The sequence below is a fragment of the Pleuronectes platessa genome, chromosome 3 (assembly GCF_947347685.1).
Source record: "Pleuronectes platessa chromosome 3, fPlePla1.1, whole genome shotgun sequence".
Classification (NCBI taxonomy): domain Eukaryota; kingdom Metazoa; phylum Chordata; class Actinopteri; order Pleuronectiformes; family Pleuronectidae; genus Pleuronectes; species Pleuronectes platessa.
Genome location: NC_070628.1, coordinates 11317590 through 11344320, shown reverse-complemented (window position 1 = coordinate 11344320; position 26731 = coordinate 11317590). Strand labels below are relative to the sequence as shown.

At 40.2% G+C, this 26731-nt stretch overlaps 2 protein-coding genes across 2 annotated transcripts; both read left to right on the top strand.

Annotated features, from left to right (window-relative positions):
* Positions 1 to 7525: 7525 nt before the first annotated feature.
* On the top strand, positions 7526 to 15757 carry LOC128430471 (integumentary mucin C.1). Its single transcript, XM_053416547.1, has 4 exons — positions 7526 to 7662; positions 13561 to 13615; positions 13705 to 14983; positions 15074 to 15757. Exons 2-4 carry the CDS (start codon positions 13579 to 13581, stop codon positions 15330 to 15332), a joined length of 1575 nt encoding a protein of 524 aa, XP_053272522.1. The 5' UTR covers positions 7526 to 7662; positions 13561 to 13578; the 3' UTR covers positions 15333 to 15757.
* Positions 15758 to 22970: 7213 nt separating this feature from the next.
* On the top strand, positions 22971 to 24385 carry LOC128437010 (salivary glue protein Sgs-3). Its single transcript, XM_053418981.1, has 3 exons — positions 22971 to 23069; positions 23207 to 23261; positions 23351 to 24385. The coding sequence occupies exons 2-3, from the start codon at positions 23225 to 23227 to the stop codon at positions 23947 to 23949; spliced, it is 636 nt and encodes a 211-aa protein (XP_053274956.1). The 5' UTR covers positions 22971 to 23069; positions 23207 to 23224; the 3' UTR covers positions 23950 to 24385.
* The last annotated feature ends 2346 nt before the right edge of the window (positions 24386 to 26731 follow it).

The window sequence follows — 26731 nt, the reverse complement described above, 5'->3', positions numbered from 1 at the left end:
TCAGGCAGGGCATGATAACATGGTCAGAATGGGGACATTTCCTCAAACCGTGTTAACATTGCGGTGCAGCAAAGGTTGATCCTTCGCAAAAGGAGATGAAGTTGTCCTAACTGTACTGTGCATTGTCCAATCAGCACCAAAAGCCTGTCTCATGATCAGAGTCCAGGCCTGAACAACCCCATATGTCAGTATTTAACCCTGACATCAAAGTTTGATTACAAGCCTATAAAACATGATGTTCTGAATCGCAGACATACAGTTGCAATCAGAATTATTCAACCCCCTCCCCTCAAAAGACATTATAGTGATGTGGATGACAGATAATGACATTAAATTACAAAAAACCTCATTAAACAACAAAAGATATTTATTGATACATATTTCAGTTATTTTGACAACAGAAGTTGATTTAACTTTGAAGTTCAAATGGAAAATGTAACTCTTTTAACACATGTGCATGTTCAGTATTATTCAACCCCCAGCTTCAGTACTTTGTGGCACATCCTCTAGCTTTTATAACTTCTAACAAACATTTTCGGTAATTGCCGACAAGCTTCTTACACCTCTCGATCAGAATCTTTGCCCATTCTTCACGTGCAACAGCCTCTAGCTCTGTGATGTTCCATGGCTTCCGTGCTGCAACTGCCCTCTTTAAATCCCACCAAAGATTTTCAATCAGATTTAAATCTGGTGCCTGAGAAGGTCACTCCAGGACGTTACAGGATATTTTTTCTCAACCAAGCTTTGCTTGACTTGGAGGTGGGCTTTGGATCATTGTTTTTCTGGAGAGTCCAATGATCACCAAGGTTTAATTTTCCAACAGAGGGCATCACATTCCTCCTTAAAATGGCCTGGTATTTCTGAGAATCCATGATGCCAGGTACACGATCAAGATTCCCAGTTCCTGCCGCAGAAAAACCACCCAACATCATCAATGACCCACTGTCAGGCTTGACCTTGAGGATGGTATTCTTACGGTCATAAGCCTGGCCTTTTGCATGCCAGACATACCGCTGGTCCATATGTCCAAATAGTTCTAGTTTGGTTTCATCAATCCATAGAACTGTCACCCAAAACTCATTCGTCTTATCAGAATTCGTCATGGGATATTCTAGTCACCTTTTGATGTTCCTTGAGGTCAAGAGCTGAGTGCGTCTTGGAAGTCCTTGTTTATTCAGTGCACGTCTTATAGTTGCCACTGAAGCGCTTGTACCAGCCTTCATCAGGTCGTCCTGAAGGTGTCTTGCAGTCACAAAGGGGTTTCTCCTAGTTGTTCTGACTAAATTGCTGAGGGCCCTAGATGAAATGTTTGGCTTTCTTCCACGGCCAGGCAGCTTGAAGCTGCTCCATAAGTTTTAAACTTCCTTATAATGCTCCCAATGGTGTCACATTTTTGGAAAGTCTTCTTATACCCAAGGCCCTTCAGGTTTGATGAAATCATCTCCTCTCTAAGCTTTTGTGCAAGCTCCTTTGTCTTTCCCATGATGCACCTCACCTTGAATACCTTCAAGGGTGGGGTTTATATATGCATCCCAGCTGAAGCAAATGAGGGATCATTATAGAGTTCCTAAAGGCTTAATTATGTTTCAACTCCACTTTAGGCCATAAAAAGAGTCAGACAGCTTTAAAAACAACGATATTATAAAGGGGTTGAATAATTGTGACATGGCTATCTTAACAAAATATATTGTTACACAGAAATACTACATCATGCATTTTCTGTGCTGATTTTATGTATCACTCAACTAATAAAGAAGGCATCTGAAGCAGAATCTTGCTCTTTGAAAAAACTAATTGATAAATCCTTAAAATCTTTGGGGGGTTGAATATTTATGATTGCAACTGTACATGGACCATGAATCCTCTGATGCTGAGCCGTAAACTAACAACTCCACTCCTGCAGTGACAGTGTCAGTGTTCATAGATCATAGGAATCTTTATGTCATGCTAGGGTTACGTCTCTCTCTTTCAGAATTGGGACATTTCCTCAAACCGTGTAAACATTGAGGTAAGGCGAAGGTTAATTTGTTACTTATATCATATATGGGAATTATTAGAGGCAATTATGATCCTATGTTTAACCTTATATGGTATAAAATGTCCTGTGATCCTTGGATCATTTTATCCTTTGATCCTTTGATACATTGATCTGATCGGAACTCATTACTGTATCCTCTCATTGAACAAACCTCACTTGCTTCCTTGATCCTGAGATGAGCAGCTGCACTTTTCAAGACTTCGGAGCAAACTCTGCGATGGACAGAAAACCCAGCAAGGTGAGATCATTTGACTTTAACTGTCCGTTGCACTGTTATTTATTATAATATATTCATGTTTGGGCTAAAGCTCAAATGCATTTTCACAGAGTTTGTTTAGTTAATGCATCACAATTTGAGTTTCTGATATCCAGTGAGCTATATAAATATTAATAATACTGTACTTCTACAAATCAAATAATCATAATGCGATTTTTTTTTTATAAAGTTTAAACACATACAGAAAGTATTGATTGTGAGGTAGCAGTTGTTTTTGTTGCACAAATGTTTAAAACAAAACAGATAATTTAGAATTATAATGTTTTTACCGAAGCTAACAGGTAAACAAAAAAGAGATATGCACTATTGATTTTAAGGTTCAAGGGGAAAGGGCCGAGTCTGTTACATTTTTATTAAGTAGTTTTTCCTCACTCTTGTTGAGGGTTATGGGAAGAGGATGTCACACCTTGTTAAAGCCCTATGAAACAAATTGTGATTTGTGATTATGGGCTATACGAATAATATTTGATTGATTGATTGACTTCAACTGAAGTTAAACACTTGCCAAATGTTGTGTTAAGGTGGGACTGGAGTTTAAATCATGAATTCTATGTTTCATTTTTCAGGCCCTTCACCGAGCCCCAACATCTACAACGGAGCGGTTGGCAGTGGCAAAAAGGAATTCCCTTATTGTCGCTGGAGCTTCTGCAGCGTCGGGGAGATCTGCTGGCAAAAAATGGAAAAGGCAGGTTGAGCACGACAAAGCGCCTGAGGATAAGAAAGCTCGTGGTGAGGTGACTCAGCCTGCTCTCCTTCCTGAAGAGCTCAAGAGGATCTGCCTGTCCTATAAAACACTGGAGAAATGGTGCAACATGCCCTTCTTTGCCACCACGGTGACCGGCTGCTTCGTCAGGGTAGCTGCTAAAGCCGGCATCAGCGACCAACCCTACTTGGTTGCTGAAATTGTGTCAGTGATGGGGACGAAGAATGTCTACCAGCTTGGACCAAACCGGACAAATCTGGAACTGAAACTCAGGCACGCTGGAAAAGAACATATTTCGCCTCTTAGGTGTGTTTCCAGGCAGGAATTCACCATGAGGGAGTTCATGCAGTGGAAACTGGCGATGATGGTGGCTGGGACCAAAGTTCCAACATCTGAAATAATCGCGAGTAAAGAGAAGTCAATCAAGGAAGCCCTGGATCACACATTCACTGAGGGAGAGATTGACTTCATTGTCGCACTCAAGGACGGTTTTCGAACAGCACCTCTGAATTTTGCCAAGAAGAAAATCGAATTATTGGATCAACTGAAAGCTGCAAAAAGTCAGGGAGACGCCGACAAGGTGGAAAAGTTTCAAGACGAAGTGACAACGTTGGACGAGGAGACACAACGACTTTACGAACTGAGGACGCCAGAGCACGCCCCAAAGATCACCATCCCTCGCATTGCCATGTCCAGGAAACGACCTGCTCCTAAAGCACTGACTGAGGAGTACCAATACGGGGACCCTTTCACCCGGAAAGAGACAAGGCCCATCATTTTCACAAGCTTGAAAATCGAGGCCGTCCGTAAAAGAGTTTACGGTGAGCTGGACTTGAGGTACGGCCCTGGATTCCCACCAGAGAAAGAGGACTGAGCTCCCCCACCATCCTGCCACCACCTCCCATATATGTCACTTGAATATGTCACTCGATATACACTTTAAATAAATGATCTTAGTTAACATATTGTTGTGATTCATTCTGTGTGACTCCTGCTGGTGATGATTCACTCTGACAACTGAAAGTTTCCAAAAAGTAATTATTGGTCCCAAAAATCCAGTACCAGACAGACTGTACTTCATAAGTTATCTTAGTTTATTCAACACTCAAGAGTCTTTATGGTCATATGTAGTAAAACAGACAATCCTCCAAATACAAATAAATAAAATACCAATAAAGATCGTCAACTGCAGCACCCACCACTCTAGCACCTACAACTGCAGCACCAGTGTTAATTTCGTTGACGAAAAACTATGACGAAAAATATTCGTTAACAAACTTTTTTCCATGACGAAGACGAGACGAAGACGTAACGAAAATGTTGGTGGTTGACTTAGTCACAATAATTTTTTTAAACATCATCATAGCGGGCGAGTGAGTGTGTGTGTCTGTGTGTGTGTCTGTGTGTGTGCGCCCCAGATAGCGCACTGGTCCCGAAGCTCCGCCCCCTGCCCCGCTCACTCGCTCAGAGACACAAGATCAGAGCTCGTTCACGTGTAGAAGCCGGACAGTGACTCACCGGCTGCTTCTTAACTATGGAAAACAGTGAAAACACAGAGTTTCTCTGGTCTCAGCTGCTCAGAGATCAGCGCAACAGCTTCTTGATCAGAGCAGAAGCTGCAGGTGGTTTGTACCGAGCTTCAGTTTCTGTGTCCGCCTCCAGTCTGACCTGCTCTCACTTTTTGTTTTCACATTTAAAACTAAATATATATTTTAAGCTATTAGGCTGCAGCTATATGTTTTTATTCATTTCAAAATAGGGTACTTCTTATTTCATACATTTCCCACAAATATTGGGAGGACTCAAATAGCCCTACATAGTTCTGTGTTTAATTTAATTCAAAGTAGGTTACACTTGCCTGTGTATTTTCTCCTCTTCATAAGTGTTCGGTGTTTTCCTTTGTTGTAACAGGTACAAATAGCAATAAAATGTCAAGAGTTTTCTTTATTGTGGTTCTATAATTTCGTAAAAGCAACAAACTATAGTTTAGTAGAGTATAACTTTATATTAAACTTTATTAGCTTTGTTATCAAACATGTTTTGCGGCTCCAGACAAATTTTATTTGGGGGAAGAGGGGGCAAAATCACTCTTTTGAAAGTAAAGGTTGCCGACCCCTGCTATAGACTTATGCTGGTAGGGATATCTAATGGACAACTTAAGTACTGCAAGCTAGACTATTATGCAGTTTTAGACACAACACAGGGTCCCTGGGCCTGAGAAGAGAAGAAAAGGAGTTTAATGTGGCTATTAAATGAGACTAAAATGTAATTCGTTTACGTTGACTAAAACTAGACTAAAACTAAGAAGGATAAAAATGGGTAAATGTGACTAAAACTAATTATGCATTTTCGTCAAAAGACTAAGACTAAATCAAAAATCGCTGCCAAAATTAACACTGTGCAGCACCCACCACTGCAGCACCCACCACTCTAGCACCTACAACTGCAGCACCCACCACTGCAGCACCCACCACTGTAGCACCTACAACTGCAGCATCCACCACTCTAGCATAGTCTGTAAAAATATATATTTTCATTGCTTATTCTAAGAAAAACAAATGTAGATATATATTTTTTTGGGGGGTCATTGTACTTTTTTTATGGACACACTTGGAGGGAGAGGCAGTAATTAGACACACCTTGCAAAGGCCCAACAGTCCCCTTGTGAAACCTTAAAAGATTTAAATTCATTAGATCCAGTTTTTTATTTGGCCCCAAAATATGTTTGATTTATTTCATCAAGATCCATGAATTACTCCCTGGGGAAACTGAAAATGTTGAAGTACGCCTAATTCCACAATGGTAAAGAAACTTAAAATATTTGTGTAAGTTTCATAATAATACGTCCACAGACAATGTGGAGGTATACGCCCTAACTGTTCAGGTATATATCTATAAAGATCATATGAAGAGGATACATTCATTCATTCATTGTTTCTGAAGAAGAGGGATTGTTCCACAAACACTGAATTTGCATGTTAATTAGAGAATAACACACGTTCTGGAAAAGTGAGGATTTTATATTTTTCTTTGTCGTGTAGTAAAATATTTCAGTTTTGAAGTGTGGGACAAATCAGGCTGTTTTAAAAGTGTCTACTTGGACTTTTTGGGAAACTGTGATACAGACAAAACAATAGATTTATCAAGAAGACAATTGTCAGATGAATCAATAGTGAGTGTAATCATGAGGTGCATCCCAAACTTTCAGTGGAGGCATTATGTTTTAGATTTGTCCATCCGTCTGTCCCATTCCTCTGAACACAATATCTCAAGAACACTTTCTGGGAATTTCTCCACATTTGGTAGCAACAGTTGGACAAAAGGAGGAGCTGTTTAGACTTTGGTCATCAAAGGGTAAGGTCGCTTTGACTTCAAAAAGCACATGTTTTGTATTGTGAAAGCAGGAAGACCTCAGGGAATCCGTTCGAATTAGGTAAAAATGATCACTAATGAATGAACAGATTAGAATTCAGTGGTCAAAGGTCAAGGTCACTGTGGTCTTGTGAACACAAATTCTCAAGAGCAGCTTTAGGGCATTTCTTCAATTTTTTTTATAAACTTTCAGGTCAACTGAAACAGGTTTTTATTTGATTTTGGTGGCCAAAGGTCGAGGTCACAGTGACTTCCCAAATCCCTTTTTTGCCTTTTGAACGTGTTATCTTATGAATGCCTCTAGAGAACCCTTACAAACGTGGCACAAACGTTCACTAGGACCCATTGATGGATCAGGGTTGGGTGGTCAATGGTCAAGGTCATATTGGACTCATGTTTGTTTTTGACTTATTGAACAAGTCTTTTAAGTAATTTCTTCAAATTCTGACCATATGTCACTTGGTACGAAAGATTCACAGATATGTAGCGTTAGGTTCATAAGTCATAACACAAACAATAATTAAATTCAGATGAGTAAGAGGTTCTGAATGTTCTACTTCAGTTGTGACGAGGAGCTGGGTGCTGTGCACAAGGCTGACGTATCAGCAAGTGAACACAATGACGCAATCCAACAATGAACTTTTACATCAGACGATAGTTATCAGCCAAGTTAAATTAAAGTGCTCAAAGTCATATTATAATGTATAAAGTCGACTAAGATCATCACATGAGCATATGAACTGTAATCTATGGTTAAAATTCATTAATGGAACTCTTCTCTAACCAGAAACACACCGGTGAAGGTCAGGACACATGACTGTACAATCCAACATCTACGTAATAGCCAAGTTAGTTTGGAGAACAGGTAGGACACAAAGGCATCCATTTTTTCCTCCACCTTTATTATCATTCCATTAGCTTTACATGGCACATTCTTGGTTTAGGTGCTACCTTCACATCAGTAACTCTAAATCGTCATCGACACTGTGACGTCTTTGTGCCACGCAGCGGAACAACTTCCTCAATTCATCATCAACATATTTGCTTTGTTGATCCTTCAAGGTTCAGCGGAATATAATGCAGGGATAAACAAAGCTATTTGTTACTCTGAGGCGACCAATGGGAGCTCTCCCCCACCATTCTTAATGTCAACGTCAAACATATAAAGGTTGTGGCAAACTGAGGTTGAGTTACATCTGAAGGTGAAGTGACATTGGACTGAGGCAGCTTCCATCCCAAGGCAGCTACAGACATACAATTCAGAGAAACTTTGTAAGTACAATATTTTTCTTTTGATAGAAAGTAGAAAAAAAGTTGATTGTACCGCAAAACTTTAATCATTTTTTGTTTTGGAAACTTTTTAAAGGTTTTCTTTGATTAAGTGAGACAATATTTTGCTTTTTCTTTTAGGTGCAAAAAAGATTCAAGATGCTCCTGATCATCCTGATTCATCTCGATCGTCGGTGAGCAAAACCTGTTCTTCTCACACACAGCAGCAGTTTTGGGAAAAAGGAAACTCTTATTAACTGATGTTTTATGTTTTGATCAATAGCATCAGCAAATGTCCAGGCAACCACCACTGTAGCAGCTACAACTGCAGCACCCACCACTGTAGCACCTACAACTGCAGCACCCACCACTGTAGCACCTACAACTGCAGCACCAACCACTGTAGCGCCTACAACTGCAGCACCCACCACTGTAGCACCTACAACTGCAGCACCCACCACTGTAGCACCTACAACTGCAGCACCCACCACTGTAGCACCTACAACTGCAGCACCCACCACTGTAGCACCTACAACTGCAGCACCCACCAGTGTAGCACCTACAACTGCAGCACCCACCACTCTAGCACCTACAACTGCAGCACCCACCACTCTAGCACCTACAACTGCAGCACCCACCACTCTAGCACCTACAACTGCAGCACCCACCACTGTAGCACCTACAACTGGAGCACCCACCACTGTAGCACCTACAACTGCAGCACCCACCACTGTAGCAGCTACAACTGCAGCACCCACCACTCTAGCACCTACAACTGCAGCACCCACCACTGTAGCACCTACAACTGGAGCACCCACCACTGTAGCACCTACAACTGCAGCACCCACCACTGTAGCAGCTACAACTACAGCACCCACCACTCTAGCACCTACAACTGCAGCACCCACCACTGTAGCACCTACAACTGGAGCACCTACCACTGTAGCACCTACAACTGCAGCACCCACACTCTAGCACCTACAACTGCAGCACCCACCACTGTAGCACCTACAACTGCAGCACCCACCACTGTAGCACCTACAACTGCAGCACCCACCACTGTAGCACCTACAACTGGAGCACCCAACACTGTAGCACCTACAACTGCAGCACCCACCACTGTAGCAGCTACAACTGCAGCACCCACCACGCCGGCTCCTGTTGTCACCACCACCACTAACACTGCTGCACATGCTGGGATCGTATCCGTGAGCAGTCTGGTGTTCTGTCACTTCAGTGTTGTTCTCTTCATGTCCCTCTGTACAGTGTGACTTGGTTGTACTGTTTATTTTTAAACACATTTATCAGTACCCACAAAGTATTATTATTTATATTCAGATACACACTGGTGTTGATAAGATTAACAATCCATATGATACACAGTGTTAAAAACAAGTTTGTCCCTATTTATTGTCACTTTCAGAGTAAAGTTACTGATAACTTATAAATTCATCACAGATGAATGATTGTTGAAATGATGTTAACCCAGCTAGACTGGTGTCAGTGTTTTCTATTGCTGGAGCAGTGCTTCATTAAACTTTTCAACTGTTGTTGTCGATAGAACTGTTTTCTTTAAAGTGTATTATAATTCATGTGAAGTCACAAATCTACGTTGAGGCCAGAATTTGGACGGATTATTTATTTGGGTCATTGATTTGTTATTTCACAGCAGATAAATAAAATGACACAGCAACAAACCTTGAAAAATATCTTTATTTCCTTTAGATAAGATCACGTCTGATCTGAGTGGAAACTTCTTGTCCTCTGTTTACTCATAGTTTGAATTCTAGCTATGGTTTTACATAATTCAACATATATTTCTTTATGTTGAATCAGGCAATGAGAACAGGCTCCGAGCTTGAATCTATCTTAATCCTGGGTGTGGCACCATACATCAAAATAACTTGTTTTTACTGACATTTTTGCCATAATGACCTCACCCACATTTAGAGAAAATGGCTTAAAAAGACCATCATTTTTCATTGTTACCTTTACCTCCACCACAGAGGTTCTGTTTTCACCCCTGTCCCTTTATGTGTTGGCTGGTTGGTTTAAAAGGAAGATTACACAAAACTACTAACCTTCTCTGTGAAACTTGGTGGAATGACATGTTATGGGTCAGGGAACATATGGATATGGATCAGGAAGCAGATCCAGGATCTTTTTAATCTTTAATATTGAAAGATAGGGCACTTTTCAGTATTCCAATGTGTTTTGAGTTGCATCAGTTAAAGGTGAAACACAAACACAGAATAAGAATATAAGGCAACTGAACACATCATAAAGAAAATAAAGTAAACCATAAAAATATATGTTCATAGATTAAATAATTTCAAACCCGACAGGCTGCGCACTTTAAATACTTGTAACTTGTAACATGATGTTCAATAGTTATGAATAAACAATATTTTTGCATGTTAAGTTTCCCATCATTGATTTCCCTATTGCCGTGATATGTTTGGTATGATTTGGTATTAACTATCATTAGATATTTATTGTTAATCAAACTTACACACTAATGGACGTACAGGAAAGCTGCACACAAAGTTAAAAAGGCCACACTGTACCACCAGCATAACCATGGTGATTAAATCCCTCCATGTTAAGTCTAGGTGCTGTCACACAGAACATACAGTGTAAGGCACAACTGATACAAATGTGATTTTGTTAACATTACCTGACATGAACTGTTGTATTCTCAGTTCCAGTGTCTGCCTCACAGATCCTGTTTGGATCAGGCTTCAGTTTACTGTTGGTAAATCTCAATTATTCTCACCAGGGGTCAGCAAAGCCTCCCGAGCCTTGAGCTTCTACTTCATTTTTACCTCACTGGTTTTGCTGTGTTGACACTCTGGACTTCCTGTGGTGAGAGAAGCAACAAAAAGATCCTCCTGAAAAACTGTAGACAGATGGATACACAACAATAATCGTTATAATAATACATTTTATTTATAAAGCTATTTTAACAATGCTCCAAGACACTTTAAATAAGTAAACAAACCAAATTGAAGCTAATAACTACAAATATAAAAACATCTTTGATAAGGCATTAAAATAGGACTTGAGAACATGGTTGAATAGTTGACATCGATAATTATCACGACACATTAAGTCTCCCTAATAAAGGTTTTGGTTTTAATCTTGACTTTATTAGAAGACAATGTGAAAGTTTTACAACTTTGAGGGTTATTGGATTAAGTTTCATACCTCCTCTCTGTTCTTATGCAATGCATGATCAATATTATATAAGGTATATAGAAATTAAAAATTCTTGATCAATTCTTTTGAAAATCAAAGTCACACCCCCACTCTGGTTTACCTTTTACAAATGAACCACCTGTTGTCCTCAAAGTTCATTCACAGTGAATGACGTGTGAGGACAACCTACCATCCTCAAAGTTCATTCACAGTGAATGACGTGTGAGGACAACAGGTTGTATTATGTTTTTGTTATTGTTTAATGGCGGGTTCACATTTGTTCCGAATCTATAATAAAAAAAAGTAAGGTGCTCATGTTGTCATCGAAACAGGTTTTGCTTGTTGTCCTCGTTCCACCTGCTCTTAGTCACTACACATACAAATTCCACTTTAATAGGCCCCTTCACAGAAATTGATTTTCAGAAAAATCCACATTCCTCAGTCTGTAAAAATATATATTTTTATTGCTTATTCTAAGAAAAACTAATTTAGATATATAAAAAAATGTTGGGGGTCATTCTACTTTTTTTATGGACACACGGAGGGAGAGGCAGTAAATAGACACACCTTAACAAAGGACAAACAGTCTCCTTGTGAAACCACATTCAAATTTAAATTCACTAGATCCAGTTTTTTTTTACCCCATAATATGATTGATTTATTTCATAAAGATCCATGAATTACTCCCTGGGGAAAAAGAAACTGTTGAAGTACGCCTAATTCCACAATGGTAAAGAAACTGAAAATATTTGTCTAAGTTTCATAATAATACGTCCACATACAATGTGGAGGTATATGCCCTTACTGTTCAGGTATATATCTATAAAGATCATATGAAGAGGATACATTCATTCATTCATTGTTTTTGAAGAAGAGGGATTGTTCCACAAACACTAAATTTGTTAATTAGAGAATAACAAACGTTCTGGAAAAGTGAGGATTTTACATTTTTCTTTGTCGTATAGTAAAATATTTGAGTTTTGAATTGTGGGACAAATCAGGCTGTTTTAAAAGTGTCAACTTGTACTTTAGGAAAACTGTGATATAGATAAAAAAATTGATTTATCAAGAAGACAATTGGCAGATGAATCAATAGTGAGTGTAATCATGAGGTGCATCCCAAACTTTCAGTGGAGGCATTATGTTTTAGATTTGTCCATCCGTCTGTCCCATTCCTCTGAACACAATATCTCAAGAACACTTTCTGGGAATTTCTCCACATTTGGTAGCAACAGTTGGACAAAAGGAGGAACTGTTTAGACTTTGGTCATCAAAGGGTAAAGTCGCTTTGACTTCACAAAGCACATGTTTTGTATTGTGAAAGCAGGAAGACCTCAGGGAATCTGTTCAAATTAGGTAAAAATGCTAACTAATGAATGAACGGATTAGAATTCAGTGGTCAAAGGTCAAGGTCACTGTGGTCTTGTGAACACAAATTCTCAAGAGCAGCTTTAGGGCATTTCTTAATTTTTTTTATAAACTTTCAGGTCAACTGAAAAAGGTTTTTATTTTATTTTGGTGGCCAAAGGTCGAGGTCACAGTGACTTCCCAAATCCCTTTTTCGCCTTTTGAACGTGTTATCTTATGAATGCCTCTAGAGAACCCTTTCAAATGTGTAACAAACGTTCACTAGGACTCATTGATGGATCAGGGTTTGGTGGTCAATGGTCAAGGTCATAGTGGCCTCATGTATGTTTTTGACTTATTGAACAAGTCTTTTAAGTAATTTCTTCAAATTATGACCATATGTCACTCTGAACGAAAGATTCACAGATATGTAGCGTGAGGTTCATAAGTCATAACACAAACAATAATTAAATTCAGACGAGTCAGAGGTTCTGAATGTTTCTTCAGTTGTGACGAGGAGCTGGGTGTTGTGCACAAGGCTGACGTATCAGCAAGTGAACACAATGACACAATCCAACCATGAACTGTCACATCAGACGATAGCTATCAGCCAAGTTAAATTAAAGTGCTCAAAGTCATATTATAATGTATAAAGTCGACTAAGATCATCACATGAGCAAATTAACTGTAATCTATGGTTAAAGTTCATCAATGGAACTCTACTCTGACCAGAAACACACCGGTGAAGGTCAGGACACATGACTGTACAATCCAACATCTAGGTTATAGCCGAGTTAGTTTGGAGAACAGGTAGGACACAAAGGCATCCATTTTTTCCTCCACCTTTATTATCATTCCATAAGCTTTACATGGCACATTCTTGGTTAAGGTGCCACCTTCTCATCAGTAATTCTAAATCGTCATCGACACTGTGACGTCTTTCTGCCACGCAGCGGAACAACTTCCTCAGTTCATCATCAACATATTTGCTTTGTTGATCCTTCAAGTTTCAGCGGATAATTATGCAGGGATAAACAAAGCTATTTGTTACTCTGAGGCAACCAATGGGAGCTCTCCCCCACCATTCTTAATGTCAATCGTCAAACATATAAAGGTTGTGGCAAACTGAGGTTAAGTTACATCTGAAGGTGAAGTGACATTGGACTGAGGCAGCTTCTATCCCAAGGCAGCTACAGACATACAATTCAGAGAAGCTTTGTAAGTACAATATTTTTTATTTTGATAGAAAGTAGAAAAACGGTTGATTGTACCGCACAACTTTCATCATTTGTGTTTTGGAAACTGTTTAAAGGTTTTCTTTGATTAAGTGAGACAATATTTTGCTTTTTCTTTTAGGTGCAAAAAAGATTCAAGATGCTCCTGATCATCCTGATTCAACTCCTGATCGTCGGTGAGCAAAACCTGTTCTTCTCACACACAGCAGCAGTTTTGGGAAAAAGGAAACTCTTATTAACTGATGTTTTATGTTTTGATCAATAGCATCAGCAAATGTCCAGGCAACCACAACTGTAGCAGCTACAACTGCAGCACCCACCACTGTAGCACCTACAACTGCAGCACCCACCACGACTGCTGGTGGTGTCATCACCACCACGGCCGTAGCACCCACCACGATGGTTGCAGCACCCATCACAACTCCTGCTGGTGTCATCACCACGACTGCTGCAGCACTCACCACGACGGCCGCAGCACCCACCACAACTCCTGCTGGTGTCATCACCACGACGGCTGCTGGTGCCGCCACCACCACCACGGCTGCTGGTTCCACTACCACTACCACGACTGCTATAGCACCCACCACGGCGGCTGCTGGTGCCACTACCACCACCACGGCTGCTGGTGCCGCCACCACCACCACGGCTGCTGGTGCCACTACCACCACCACGGCTGCTGGTGCCGCCACCACCACCACCACGGCTGCTGGGGCCTCTACCACCACCACGGCTGCAGGTGCCGCAACCACCACCACGGCTGCTGGTGCCACCACTACCACGGCTGCTGTTGCCACCACCACCACGGCTGCTGGGGCTTCTACCACCACCACGGCTGCTGGTGCCGCCACCACCACCACGGCTGCTGGGGCCTCTACCACCACCACGGCTGCTGGTGCCGCAACCACCACCACGGCAGCTGGTGTTGCCACCACCACCACGGCTGCTGGTGCCACCACCACCACGGCTGCTGGGGCCGCCACCACGGCGGCTGCTGGTGCCACTACCACCACCATGGCTGCTGGTTCCGCCACCACCACCACGGCTGCTGGTGTCGCCACCACCACGGCTGCTGTTGCCACCACCACCACGGCTGCTGTTGCCACCACCACCACGGCTGCTGGGGCCTCTACCACCACCACGGCTGCTGGTGCTGCCACCACCACCACGGCGGCTGGTGCCACCACCACCACGGCAGCTGGGGCCGCCACCACCACCATGGCGGCTGCTGGTGTCATCACCACCACGGCTGCAGCAACCCCCACAACTGCTGCAGCACCCACCACGACGGTTGCAGCACCCACCACCACGGCTGCTGGGGCCACTACCGCCACCGGGGCTGCTGGTGTCATCACCACCACCACGGACGCTGGGGCCGCCACCACCACCACCACAGCTGCTGGGGCTGCCACCACCACAACGGCGGCTGCTGGTGTTATCAGCACCACGGCTGCAGCACCCACCACAAATGCTGCTGCACCCACCACGACGGTTGCAGCACCCACCACCACGGCTGCTGGGGCCACTACCGCCACCACGGCTGCTGGTGTCATCACCACCACGGCTGCAGCACCCACCACAACTGTTGCAGCACCCACCAACACGGCACCTGGTGTCGCCACCATCACCACGGATGCTGGTGCCACCACCACCACGGCTGCTGGGGCCGCCATCACCACAACGGCGGCTGCTGGTGTCATCACCACCACGGCTGCAGCACCCATCACAACTGCTGCAGCACCCACCACGACGGCTGCTGGGGCCACCAGCGCAACAGCGGCTGCTGTTGTCACCACCACCACTAACACTGCTGCACATGCTGGGATCGTATCCGTGAGCAGTCTGGTGTTCTGTCACTTCAGTGTTGTTCTCTTCATGTCCCTCTGTACCGTGTGACTTGGTTGTACTGGTGTTTTTTAAACACATTTATCAGTACCTACAAAGTATTATTATTTATATTTAGATACACACTGGTGTTGATAAGATTAACAATCCATATGATACAAAGTGTTAAAAATAAGTTTGTGCTTATTTATTGTAACTCTCAGAGTAAAGTTACTGATAACTTATAATTTTATGACTGATGAATGACTGCTGAAATTTGGTTAACCAAGCTGAACTGGTGTCAGTGTTTTTTATTGTTGGAGCAGTGCTTCATTAAACTTTTCAACTGTTGTTGTCGATAGAACTGTTTTCTTTAAAGTGTATTATAATTCATGTGAAAAGACAAATCTATGTTGAAGCCAGAATGTGGACGGATTATTTATTTGGGTCATGATTTGTTATTTCACAGCAGATAAATAAAATGACACAGCAACAAACATTGAAAAATATGTTTATTTCCTTTAGATAAGACCACGTCTGATCTGACTGGAAACTTCTTGTCCTCTGTTTAGTCATAGTTTGAATTCTAGTTCTGGTTTGACATAATTCAACATATATTTCTTTATGTTGAATCAGTTAATGAGAACAGGCTCTGATCTTAAATGCATCTTAATCCTGGATGTAGCACCATCTATCAAAATGACTTGTGTAGACTGACATTATTTGCCATAATGACCTCACCCACATTTAGGGGAAAATGCTTAAAAAGACCATCATTTTCATTGTTACCTCCATCAAGGAGGTTCTGTTTTCACCCCTGTCCCTTTATGTGTTGGCTGGTTGGTTTAAAAGGAAGATTACACAAAACTACTAACGCATTTCTGTGAAACTTGGTGGAATGACATGGTATGGGTCAGGGAACATATGGATATGGATCAGGAAGCAGAACCAGGATCTTTTTAATCTTTAATATTGAAAGATAGGGCACTTTTCAGTATTCCAAATTTTGCAGGGAATAACTCTTTACATGTGTTTTGAGTTGCATCAGTCAGAGGTGAAACACAAACACAGAATAAGAATATAATGCAACTGAACACATCATAAAGAAAATAAAGTAAACCATAAAAATATATGTTCATAGATTAAATAATTTAAAACCCGACAGGCTGCGCACTTTAAATACTTGTAACTTGTAACATGATGTTCAATAGTTATGAATAAACAATCTTTTTGCATGTTAAGTTTCCCATCATTGATTTCCCTATTGCCCGGATATTAGGATTTGGTTTTAACTATCATTAGATCTTTATTGTTAATCAAACTTACACACTAATGGACGTAGAGGAAAGCTAAACACAAAGTTAAAAAGGCCACACTACCACCAGCACAACCATGGTGATTAAATCCCTCACTGTTAAGTCTAGGTGCTGTCACACAGAACTTACAGTGTAAGGCACAACTGATACAAATGTGTTTATGTTAACATTACCTGACATGAACTGTTTAATTCTCAGTTCCAGTGTCTGCCTCACAGATCCTGTTTGGATCGGCCTTCAGTTTACTGTTTGGTAAATCTCAATTATTCTCACCAGGGGTCAGAAAAGCCTCCTGAGCCTTGAGCTTCTACTTCATTTTTACCTCACTGTTTTTTTTGTTTTGACACTCTGGACTTCCTTTGGTGAGAGAAGCAACAAAAAAATCCTCCATCTGAAAAACTGTGGACAGATACACTACCGTTCAAAAGTTTGGGGTCACCCAGACAATTTCGTGTTTTCCATGAAAATTCACACTTTTATTTATCAAATGAGTTGCAAAATGAATAAAAAATGTAGTCATGACATTGACAAGGTTAGAAATAATGATTTTTATTTGAAATTGTGTTCTTCAAACTTTGCTTTCCTCAAAGAATGCTCCATTTGCAGCAATTCCAGCATTGCAGATCTTTGGCATTCTAGCTGTTAATTTGTTGAGGTAATCTGTAGAAATTCCCCCCCACGCGTCCTGAAGCACCTCCCACAAGTTGGATTGGCTTGATGGGCACTTCTTGCGTACCATATGGTCAAGCTGCTCCCACAACAGCTTGATGGGGTTGAGATCTGGGGACTGCGCTGGCCACTCCATTACAGACAGCTTACCAGCTGCCTGCTTCTTCCCTCAATAGTTCTAGCATAATTTGGAGGTCTGCATTGGGTCATTGTCCTGATGTAGGAGGAAATTGGCTCCAATCAAGCGCAGTCACCATTGTATGGCATGGCGTTGCAAAATGGAGTGATGGCCTTCCTTATTTAAAATCCCTTTTACCTTCTACAAATCTCCCCCTTTACCAGTACCAAAGCAGCCACAGACCATCACATGACCTCCACCATGCTTCACAGATGGCGTCAGGCACTCTTCAAACATCTTAACACCTGGTCTGCGTCTCACAAATGTTCTTCTGTGTGATCCAAACACCTCAAACTTTGATTTGTCCATCCATAACAATGTTTTCCAATCTTCCTCTTACCAATGTCTGTGTTATTTTGCCATTATCAGTCTTTTTTTTTTATTGGCCAGTCTAAGTGATGGCTTTTTCTTTGCCACTCTGCCTAGAAGGCCAGCATCCTAGAGTCGCCTCTTCACTGTAGACGTTGACACTGGCGTTTTGCGGGTACCATTTAAAGAAGCTGCCAGTTGAGGACCTGTGAGGCGTCTATTTCTCAAACTAGAGACTCTAATATACTTGTCTTCTTGCTGAGTTGTGCACCGGGGCCTCCCACTTCTCTTTCTACCCTGGTTAGAGCCTGTTTGTGCTGTTCTCTGAAGGGACTAGTACACACCGTTGTAGGACATTTTCAGTTTCTTCGCAATTTATCGCATGGAATAGCCTTCATTTCTAAGAACAAGAATAGACTGGAGAGTTTCAAATGAAGGTTCTCTTTTTCTGGCCATTTTGTATGGTGGCCCTGAGAGCTCAACGAACAGCAACTTAAGAAAACACATGCAAGTTAAGAAAACACATGCAAGTTGACAAAACACTTGCAAAGTAAGAAAACATCTTCATCAATTTCACAACACAACACAACACATTACAGAAACGCGTTTGTCTATTTGCAGAGCGTTTGTCTATTTGAGAGTGTATTTCGGATTAATTTTATGTTATCTTCATTGAAAAAACAGTGCTTTTCTTTGAAAAATAAGGACATTTTTAAGTGACCCCAAACTTTTCAACGGTAGTATAAATACACAACAATAATCGTTATAATAATACATTTGATTTATAAAGCTATTTTAACAATGCTCCAAGACACTTAAAATAAGTAAACAAACCAAATTGAAGCTAATAACTAGAAATATAGAAAAACATCTTTGATTTCGCATTTAAATAGGACTTGAGAACATGGTTGAATAGTTTACATCGATAATTATCACGACACATTAAGTCTCCCTAATGAAGGTTTTGGTTTTAATCTCGACTTTATGAGAAGACAATGTGAAAGTTTTACAACTTTGAGGGTTATTGGATTAAGTTTTATACCTCCTCACTGTTCATATACAATACATGAGCAATATTATATAAGGTATATAGAAATTAAAAATTCTTGATCAATACTTTTAAAAATCAAACACAGAATGTGTTGGCTGTTTTTTAATAGTAGTGTTGGCTGAAAGTCACACCCCAAATCTGGTTTACCTTTTACGAATGAACCACCTTTTGTCCTCACACATCATTCACAGTGAAAGACGTGTGAGGACAACGTACCGTCCTCAAAGGTCAGTCACAGTGAATGACGTGTGAGGACAACAGGTTGTATTATGTTTTTGTTATTGTTTAATGGCGGGTTCACATTTGTTCCAAATCTATAATAAAACAAAAGTCAGGTGCTCATGTTGTCATCGAAACAGGTTTTGCTTGTTGTCCTCGTTCCACCTGCTCTTAGTCACTACACATACAAATTCCACTTTAATAGGCCCCTTCACAGAAATTGATGTTCAGAAACACCCCATTCCTCAGTCTGTAAAAATATATATTTTTATTGCTTATTCTAAGAAACTAATTTAGATATATACAATTTTTTGGGGGTCATTGTACTTTTTTTATGGACACGGAGGGAGAGGCAGTAAATAGACACACCTTAGCAAAGGCCCAACAGTCCCCTTGTGAAGCCACATTTAGATTTGATTTCACTAGATCCAGTTTTTTAGTTGGCCCCAAAATATGTTTGATTTATTTATCAAGATCCATGAATTAGTCCCTGGGGAACTGAAAATGTTGAAGTACGCCTAATTCCACAATGGTAAAGAAACTGAAAATATTTGTCTAAGTTTCATAATAATACGTCCACAGACAATGTGGAGGTAGCACCTACAACTGCAGCACCCACCACTGTAGCACCTACAACTGGAGCACCCACCACTGTAGCACCTACAACTGCAGCACCCATCACTGTAGCACCTACAACTGCAGCACCCACCACTGTAGCACCTACAACTGCAGCACCCACCACTGTAGCACCTACAACTGCAGCACCCACCACTGTAGCAGCTACAACTGCAGCACCCACCACGCCGGCTACTGTTGCCACCACCACCACTAACACTGCTGCACATGCTGGGATCGTATCCGTGAGCAGTCTGGTGTTCTGTCACTTCAGTGTTGTTCTCTTCATGTCCCTCTGTACAGTGTGACTTGGTTGTACTGTTTTTTTTTAAACACATTTATCAGTACCCACAAAGTATTATTATTTATATTTAGATACACACTGGTGTTAATAAGATTAACAATCCATATGATACAAAGGGTTAAAAATAAGTTTGTGCCTATTTATTGTCACTCGCACAGTAAAGTTACTGATAACCTATAATTTCATGACTGATGAATGACTGTTGAAATGATGTTAACCAAGCTGAACTGGTGTCAGTGTTTTTTATTGTTGAAGCAGTGCTTCATTAAACCTTTCAAATGTTGTTGATAGAACTGTTTTCTTTAAAGTGTATTATAATTCATGTGAAGTGACAAATATACGTTGATGCAAGAATTTGGACAGATTATTTATTTGGGTCATTGATTTGTTATTTTACAGCAGATAAATAAAATGACACAACAACAAACATTGAAAAATATTTTTATTTCCTTTGGATAAGATTACATCCGATCTGACTGGAAACTTCTTGTTCTCTGTTAACTCATAGTTTGAATTCTAGCTATAGTTTTACATAATTCAACATTCATTTATTTATGTTGAATCAGGCAATGAGAACTCTGAGCTCTGAGCTTAAATGCATCTTAATCCTGGGTGTGGCAACATACATCAAAATGACTTGTTTAGACTGACATTGTTTGCCATAATGACCTCACCCACAGTTAAAGAAAAGCTTGAAAAGACAATTGCTGTACAGTATTTGTAAGCTCTGTTTTGGTACGTGTTTTTTGGAGAAAATAGGGGAAAAAATGCATGTGACTGACTTGAACTGTAAATAAATGTCCAAGTTTTGTAAAGATGTGAGTTTTACTCTCATGTGTGTTCATAATATATTTATTTAAAGCTGTGTCCCTGATCATGATCTAAAGATAATAAAAGTTTGTTAGCATTGTAGAGGGCATTGGAGCCACAGTGTTGATTGGTTAATACACCCATCCATTTAATGCAGCTGGGTTTTGCAAATTGTATTAATTATGATTAGAAATTATAATTCCCAGTTAAAATACTTTAATTTTAAATTGAAAACTGCATAAACCCTGGTTGAGATTACATCTGTATTCAAACTCATCCCCAGGATTTCAAACTTTTTCAAACTTGCAGTCTTCTCCTATAACTGATGCTTATATCAGATTCTATGCTGCTGCTCTGAAGAATTCTTTGTTCTACACATGCAGTGGTGGTGGCTTTTAACAGACTTGAAACTCCCCTTTATGATATAAAGGACTATTTAAATCATCTTGGCTGTTCCTTCAGTGTGAATCACTCAGGGATCATTGATGGTACGACATTTACACACCCATGTGCACACAATAGCTATGACCGACATGTCTCACGTGACTGACATCAGTGACCCCTACTAAATAAAAATAAGGTTTCTAATTACAAGTGTTTAAAATGCGCAGCATGTCGGGTTTTAAATTATTTAATCTATGAACATATATTTTGATGGTCTACTTTATTTTCTTTATGTGTTCAGTTGCTTTATATTCTTATTCTGTGTTTGTGTTTCACCTTTAACTGATGCAGCGCAAAACACATGAAAAGAGTCATTCCCTGGAAAATTGTGAAATACTGAAAAGTGCCCTATCTTTCAATATAAAAATTAAAAAGATCCTGGATCTGCCTCCTGAACCATATCCATATCTTCCCTGACCCAAAACACTTCAATCCACCAAGTTTCACAGAAATGCATTTGCAGTTTTGTGTAATCTTGCTTTTAAACAAACCAGCCAACACAAAAACGGACAGACGTGAAAACAGAACCTCCTTGGTGGAGGCAACAATGAAGAATGATGGTCTTTTTAAGCCTTTTTCTCTAACTGTGGGTTTTCAGGGAGACTCGTGGACCTTGACATTCTCTCAGAGCGTGTTACCGGTGTGGGAGATGAGAACCCCTGAAACCACAGACTCATTAAGTTGTTGAAACAAATCAGCAACTCACATTACATTAGAGAATAACCCACACTTTCTGGAAATGTGAAGATTTGAAATTTGTCTTTGTCGAATAGTAAATATTTGAGTTTTGAATTGTGGGACAAATCCGGCTGTTTTAAAAGTGTCTACTTGGACTTTTTGGGAAACTGTGATACAGACAAAACAATTGATTTATCAAAAAGACAATTGGCAGATGAATCAATAGTGAGTGTAATCATGAGGTGCATCCCAAACTTTCAGTGGAGACATTTTGTTTTGGATTTGTCTACTAGGACTCATTGATTGATCAGGGTTGGGTGGTCAATGGTCAAAGTCATATTGGCCTCATGTATGTTTTTGACTTAATGAACAAGTCATTTCTTGAAAATTCTGACCATATGTCACTTGGAACGAAAGATTCACAGAAATGTAGCGTTATGTTCATAAGTCATAACACAAACCATAATTAAATTCAGATGAGTCAGAGGTTCTGAATGTTTCTTCAGTTGTGACGAGGAGCTGGATGTTGTGCACAAGGCTGACGTATCAGCAAGTGAACACAATGACGCAATCCAACCATGACCTGTCACATCAGACGATAGTTATCAGCCAAGTTAAATTAAAGTGCTCAAAGTCATATTATAATGTATAAAGTCGACTCAGATCATCACATGAGCATATGAACTGTAATCTATGGTTAAAGTTCATTAATGGAACTCTACTCTGACCAGAAACACACCGGTGAAGGTCAGGACACATGACTGTACAATCCAACATCTAGGTTATAGCCGAGTTAGTTTGGAGAACAGGTAGGACACAAAGGCATCCATCTTTTCCTCCACCTTTATTATCATTCCATTAGCTTTACATGGCACATTCTTGGTTTAGGTGCTACCTTCCCATCAGTAACTCTAAATCGTCATCGACACTGTGACGTCTTTGTGCCAAGCAGCGGAACAACTTCCTCAGTTCATCATCAACATATTTGCTTTGTTGATCCTTCAAGGTTCAGCAGAAATGATGCAGGGATAAACAAAGTTATTTGTTACTCTGAGGTGACCAATGGGAGCTCTCCCCCACCATTCTTAATGTCAATCGTCAAACATATAAAGGTTGTGGCAAACTGAGGTTAAGTTACATCTGAATGTGAAGTGACATTGGACTGAGGCAGCTTCCATCCCAAGGCAGCTACAGACATACAATTCAGAGAAGCTTTGTAAGTACAATATTTTTCTTTGATAGAATGTAGAAAAACGGTTGATTGTACCGCACAACTTTCATCATTTTTTGTTTTGGAAACTGTTTAAAGGTTTTCTTTTATTAAGTGAGACAATATTTTGCTTTTTCTTTTAGGTGCAAAAAAGATTCAAGATGCTCCTGATCATCCTGATTCATCTCCTGATCGTCGGTGAGCAAAACCTGTTCTTCTCACATACAGCAGCAGTTTTGGGAAAAAGGAAACTCTTATTGACTGATGTTTTATGTTTTGATCAATAGCATCAGCAAATGTCCAGGCAACCACCACTGTAGCAGCTACAACTGCAGCACCCACCACTGTAGCACCTACAACTGCAGCACCCACCACTGTAGCACCTACAACTGCAGCACCCACCACTGTAGCACCTACAACTGCAGCACCCACCACTGTAGCAGCTACAACTGCAGCACCCACCACTGTAGCACCTACAACTGCAGCACCCACCACTGTAGCACCTACAACTGCAGCACCCACCACTTTAGCACCTACAACTGCAGCACCCACCACTGTAGCACCTACAACTGCAGCACCCACCACTGTAGCACCTACAACTGCAGCACCCACAACTGTAGCACCTACAACTGCAGCACCCACCACTGTAGCACCTACAACTGGAGCACCCACCACTGTAGCACCTACAACTGCAGCACCCACCACTGTATCACCTACAACTGCAGCACCCACCACGATAGCAGTTACAACTGCAGCACCCACCACGCCGGCTCCTGTTGTCACCACCACCACTAACACTGCTGCACATGCTGGGATCGTATCCGTGAGCAGTCTGGTGTTCTGTCACTTCAGTGTTGTTCTCTTCATGTCCCTCTGTACAGTGTGACTTGGTTGTACTGTTTATTTTTAAACACATTTATCAGTACCCACAAAGTATTATTATTTATATTTAGATACACACTGGTGTTGATAAGATTAACAATCCATATGATACACAGTGTTAAAAATACGTTTGTGCTTATTTATTGTAACTGTCAGAGTAAAGTTACTGATAACTTATAAATTCATGACTGATGAATGACTGTTGAAATGATTTTAACCCAGCTAGACTGGTATCAGTGTTTTCTATTGTTGGAGCAGTGCTTCATTAAACTTTTCAACTGTTGTTGTCGATGGAACTGTTTTCTTTAAAGTGTATTATAATTCATGTGAAGTAACAAATCTACGTCGAAGCCAGAATGTGGACGGATTATTTATTTGGGTCATTGATTTGTTATTTCACAGCAGATAAATAAAATGACACAGCAACAAACCTTAAAAAATATCTTTATTTCCTTTAGATAAGATCACGTCTGATCTGAGTGGAAACTTCTTGTCCTCTGTTTACTCATAGTTTGAATTCTAGCTATGGTTTTACATATTTCAACATATATTTCTTTATGTTGAATCAGGCAATGAGAACAGGCTCCGAGCTTAAATCTATCTTAATCCTGGGTGTGGCACCATACATCAAAATAACTTGTTTTTACTGACATTTTTGCCATAATGACCTCACCCACATTTAGAGAAAATGGCTTAAAAAGACCATCATTTTTCATTGTTACCTTTACCTCCACCACAGAGGTTCTGTTTTCACCCCTGTCCCTTTATGTGTTGGCTGGTTGGTTTAAAAGGAAGATTACACAAAACTACTAACCTTCTCTGTGAAACTTGGTGGAATGACATGTTATGGGTCAGGGAACATATGGATATGGATCAGGAAGCAGATCCAGGATCTTTTTAATCTTTAATATTGAAAGATAGGGCACTTTTCAGTATTCCAATGTGTTTTGAGTTGCATCAGTTAAAGGTGAAACACAAACACAGAATAAGAATATAAGGCAACTGAACACATCATAAAGAAAATAAAGTAAACCATAAAAATATATGTTCATAGATTAAATAATTTCAAACCCGACAGGCTGCGCACTTTAAATACTTGTAACTTGTAACATGATGTTCAATAGTTATGAATAAACAATCTTTTTGCATGTTAAGTTTCCCATCATTGATTTCCCTATTGCTGTGATATGTTTGGTATGATTTGGTATTAACTAACATTAGATATTTATTGTTAATCAAACTTACACACTAATGGACGTAGAGGAAAGCTGCACACAAAGTTAAAAAGGCCACACTGTACCACCAGCATAACCATGGTGATTAAATCCCTCCATGTTAAGTCTAGGTGCTGTCACACAGAACATACAGTGTAAGGCACAACTGATACAAATGTGATTATGTTAACATTACCTGACATGAACTGTTGTATTCTCAGTTCCAGTGTCTGCCTCACAGATCCTGTTTGGATCAGGCTTCAGTTTACTGTTGGTAAATCTCAATTATTCTCACCAGGGGTCAGCAAAGCCTCCCGAGCCTTGAGCTTCTACTTCATTTTTACCTCACTGGTTTTGCTGTGTTGACACTCTGGACTTCCTGTGGTGAGAGAAGCAACAAAAAGATCCTCCTGAAAAACTGTAGACAGATGGATACACAACAATAATCGTTATAATAATACATTTTATTTATAAAGCTATTTTAACAATGCTCCAAGACACTTTAAATAAGTAAACAAACCAAATTGAAGCTAATAACTACAAATATAAAAACATCTTTGATAAGGCATTAAAATAGGACTTGAGAACATGGTTGAATAGTTGACATCGATAATTATCACGACACATTAAGTCTCCCTAATAAAGGTTTTGGTTTTAATCTTGACTTTATTAGAAGACAATGTGAAAGTTTTACAACTTTGAGGGTTATTGGATTAAGTTTCATACCTCCTCTCTGTTCTTATGCAATGCATGATCAATATTATATAAGGTATATAGAAATTAAAAATTCTTGATCAATTCTTTTGAAAATCAAAGTCACACCCCCACTCTGGTTTACCTTTTACAAATGAACCACCTGTTGTCCTCAACGTTCATTCACAGTGAATGACGTGTGAACACAACCTACCGTCCTCAAAGGTCAGTCACAGTGAATGACGTGTGAGGACAACAGGTTGTATTATGTTTTTGTTATTGTTTAATGGCGGGTTCACATTTGTTCCGAATCTATAATAAAAAAAAGTCAGGTGCTCATGTTGTCATCGAAACAGGTTTTGCTTGTTGTCCTCGTTCCACCTGCTCTTAGTCACTACATATACAAATTCCACTTTAATAGGCCCCTTCACAGAAATAGATTTTCAGAAAAATCCACATTCCTCAGTCTGTAAAAATATATATTTTGATTGCTTATTCTAAGAAAAACTAATTTAGATATATAAAAAAATGTTGGGGGTCATTCTACTTTTTTTATGGACACACGGAGGGAGAGGCAGTAAATAGACACACCTTAACAAAGGCCCAACAGTCTCCTTGTGAAACCACATTCAAATTTAAATTCACTAGATCCAGTTTTTTTTTACCCCATAATATGATTGATTTATTTCATAAAGATCCATGAATTACTCCCTGGGGAAAAATAAACTGTTGAAGTACGCCTAATTCCACAATGGTAAAGAAACTGAAAATATTTCAGTTTCTGAAAGTTTCATAATAATACGTCCACAGACAATGTGGAGGTATACGCCCTAACTGTTCAGGTATATATCTATAAAGATCATATGAAGAGGATACATT

Bases quoted from the DNA above. Each gene is read 5' to 3' on its own strand.
- LOC128430471 (XM_053416547.1), top strand. From the start codon at position 13,579: ATGCTCCTGATCATCCTGATTCAACTCCTGATCGTCG. The intron at 13,616-13,704 runs GTGAGCAAAACC...TTTGATCAATAG, and splicing joins GATTCAACTCCTGATCGTCG to CATCAGCAAATGTCCAGGCA. The intron at 14,984-15,073 runs TGTCATCACCAC...CACCACGGATGC, and splicing joins ACCGCCACCACGGCTGCTGG to TGGTGCCACCACCACCACGG.
- LOC128437010 (XM_053418981.1), top strand. From the start codon at position 23,225: ATGCTCCTGATCATCCTGATTCATCTCCTGATCGTCG. The intron at 23,262-23,350 runs GTGAGCAAAACC...TTTGATCAATAG, and splicing joins GATTCATCTCCTGATCGTCG to CATCAGCAAATGTCCAGGCA.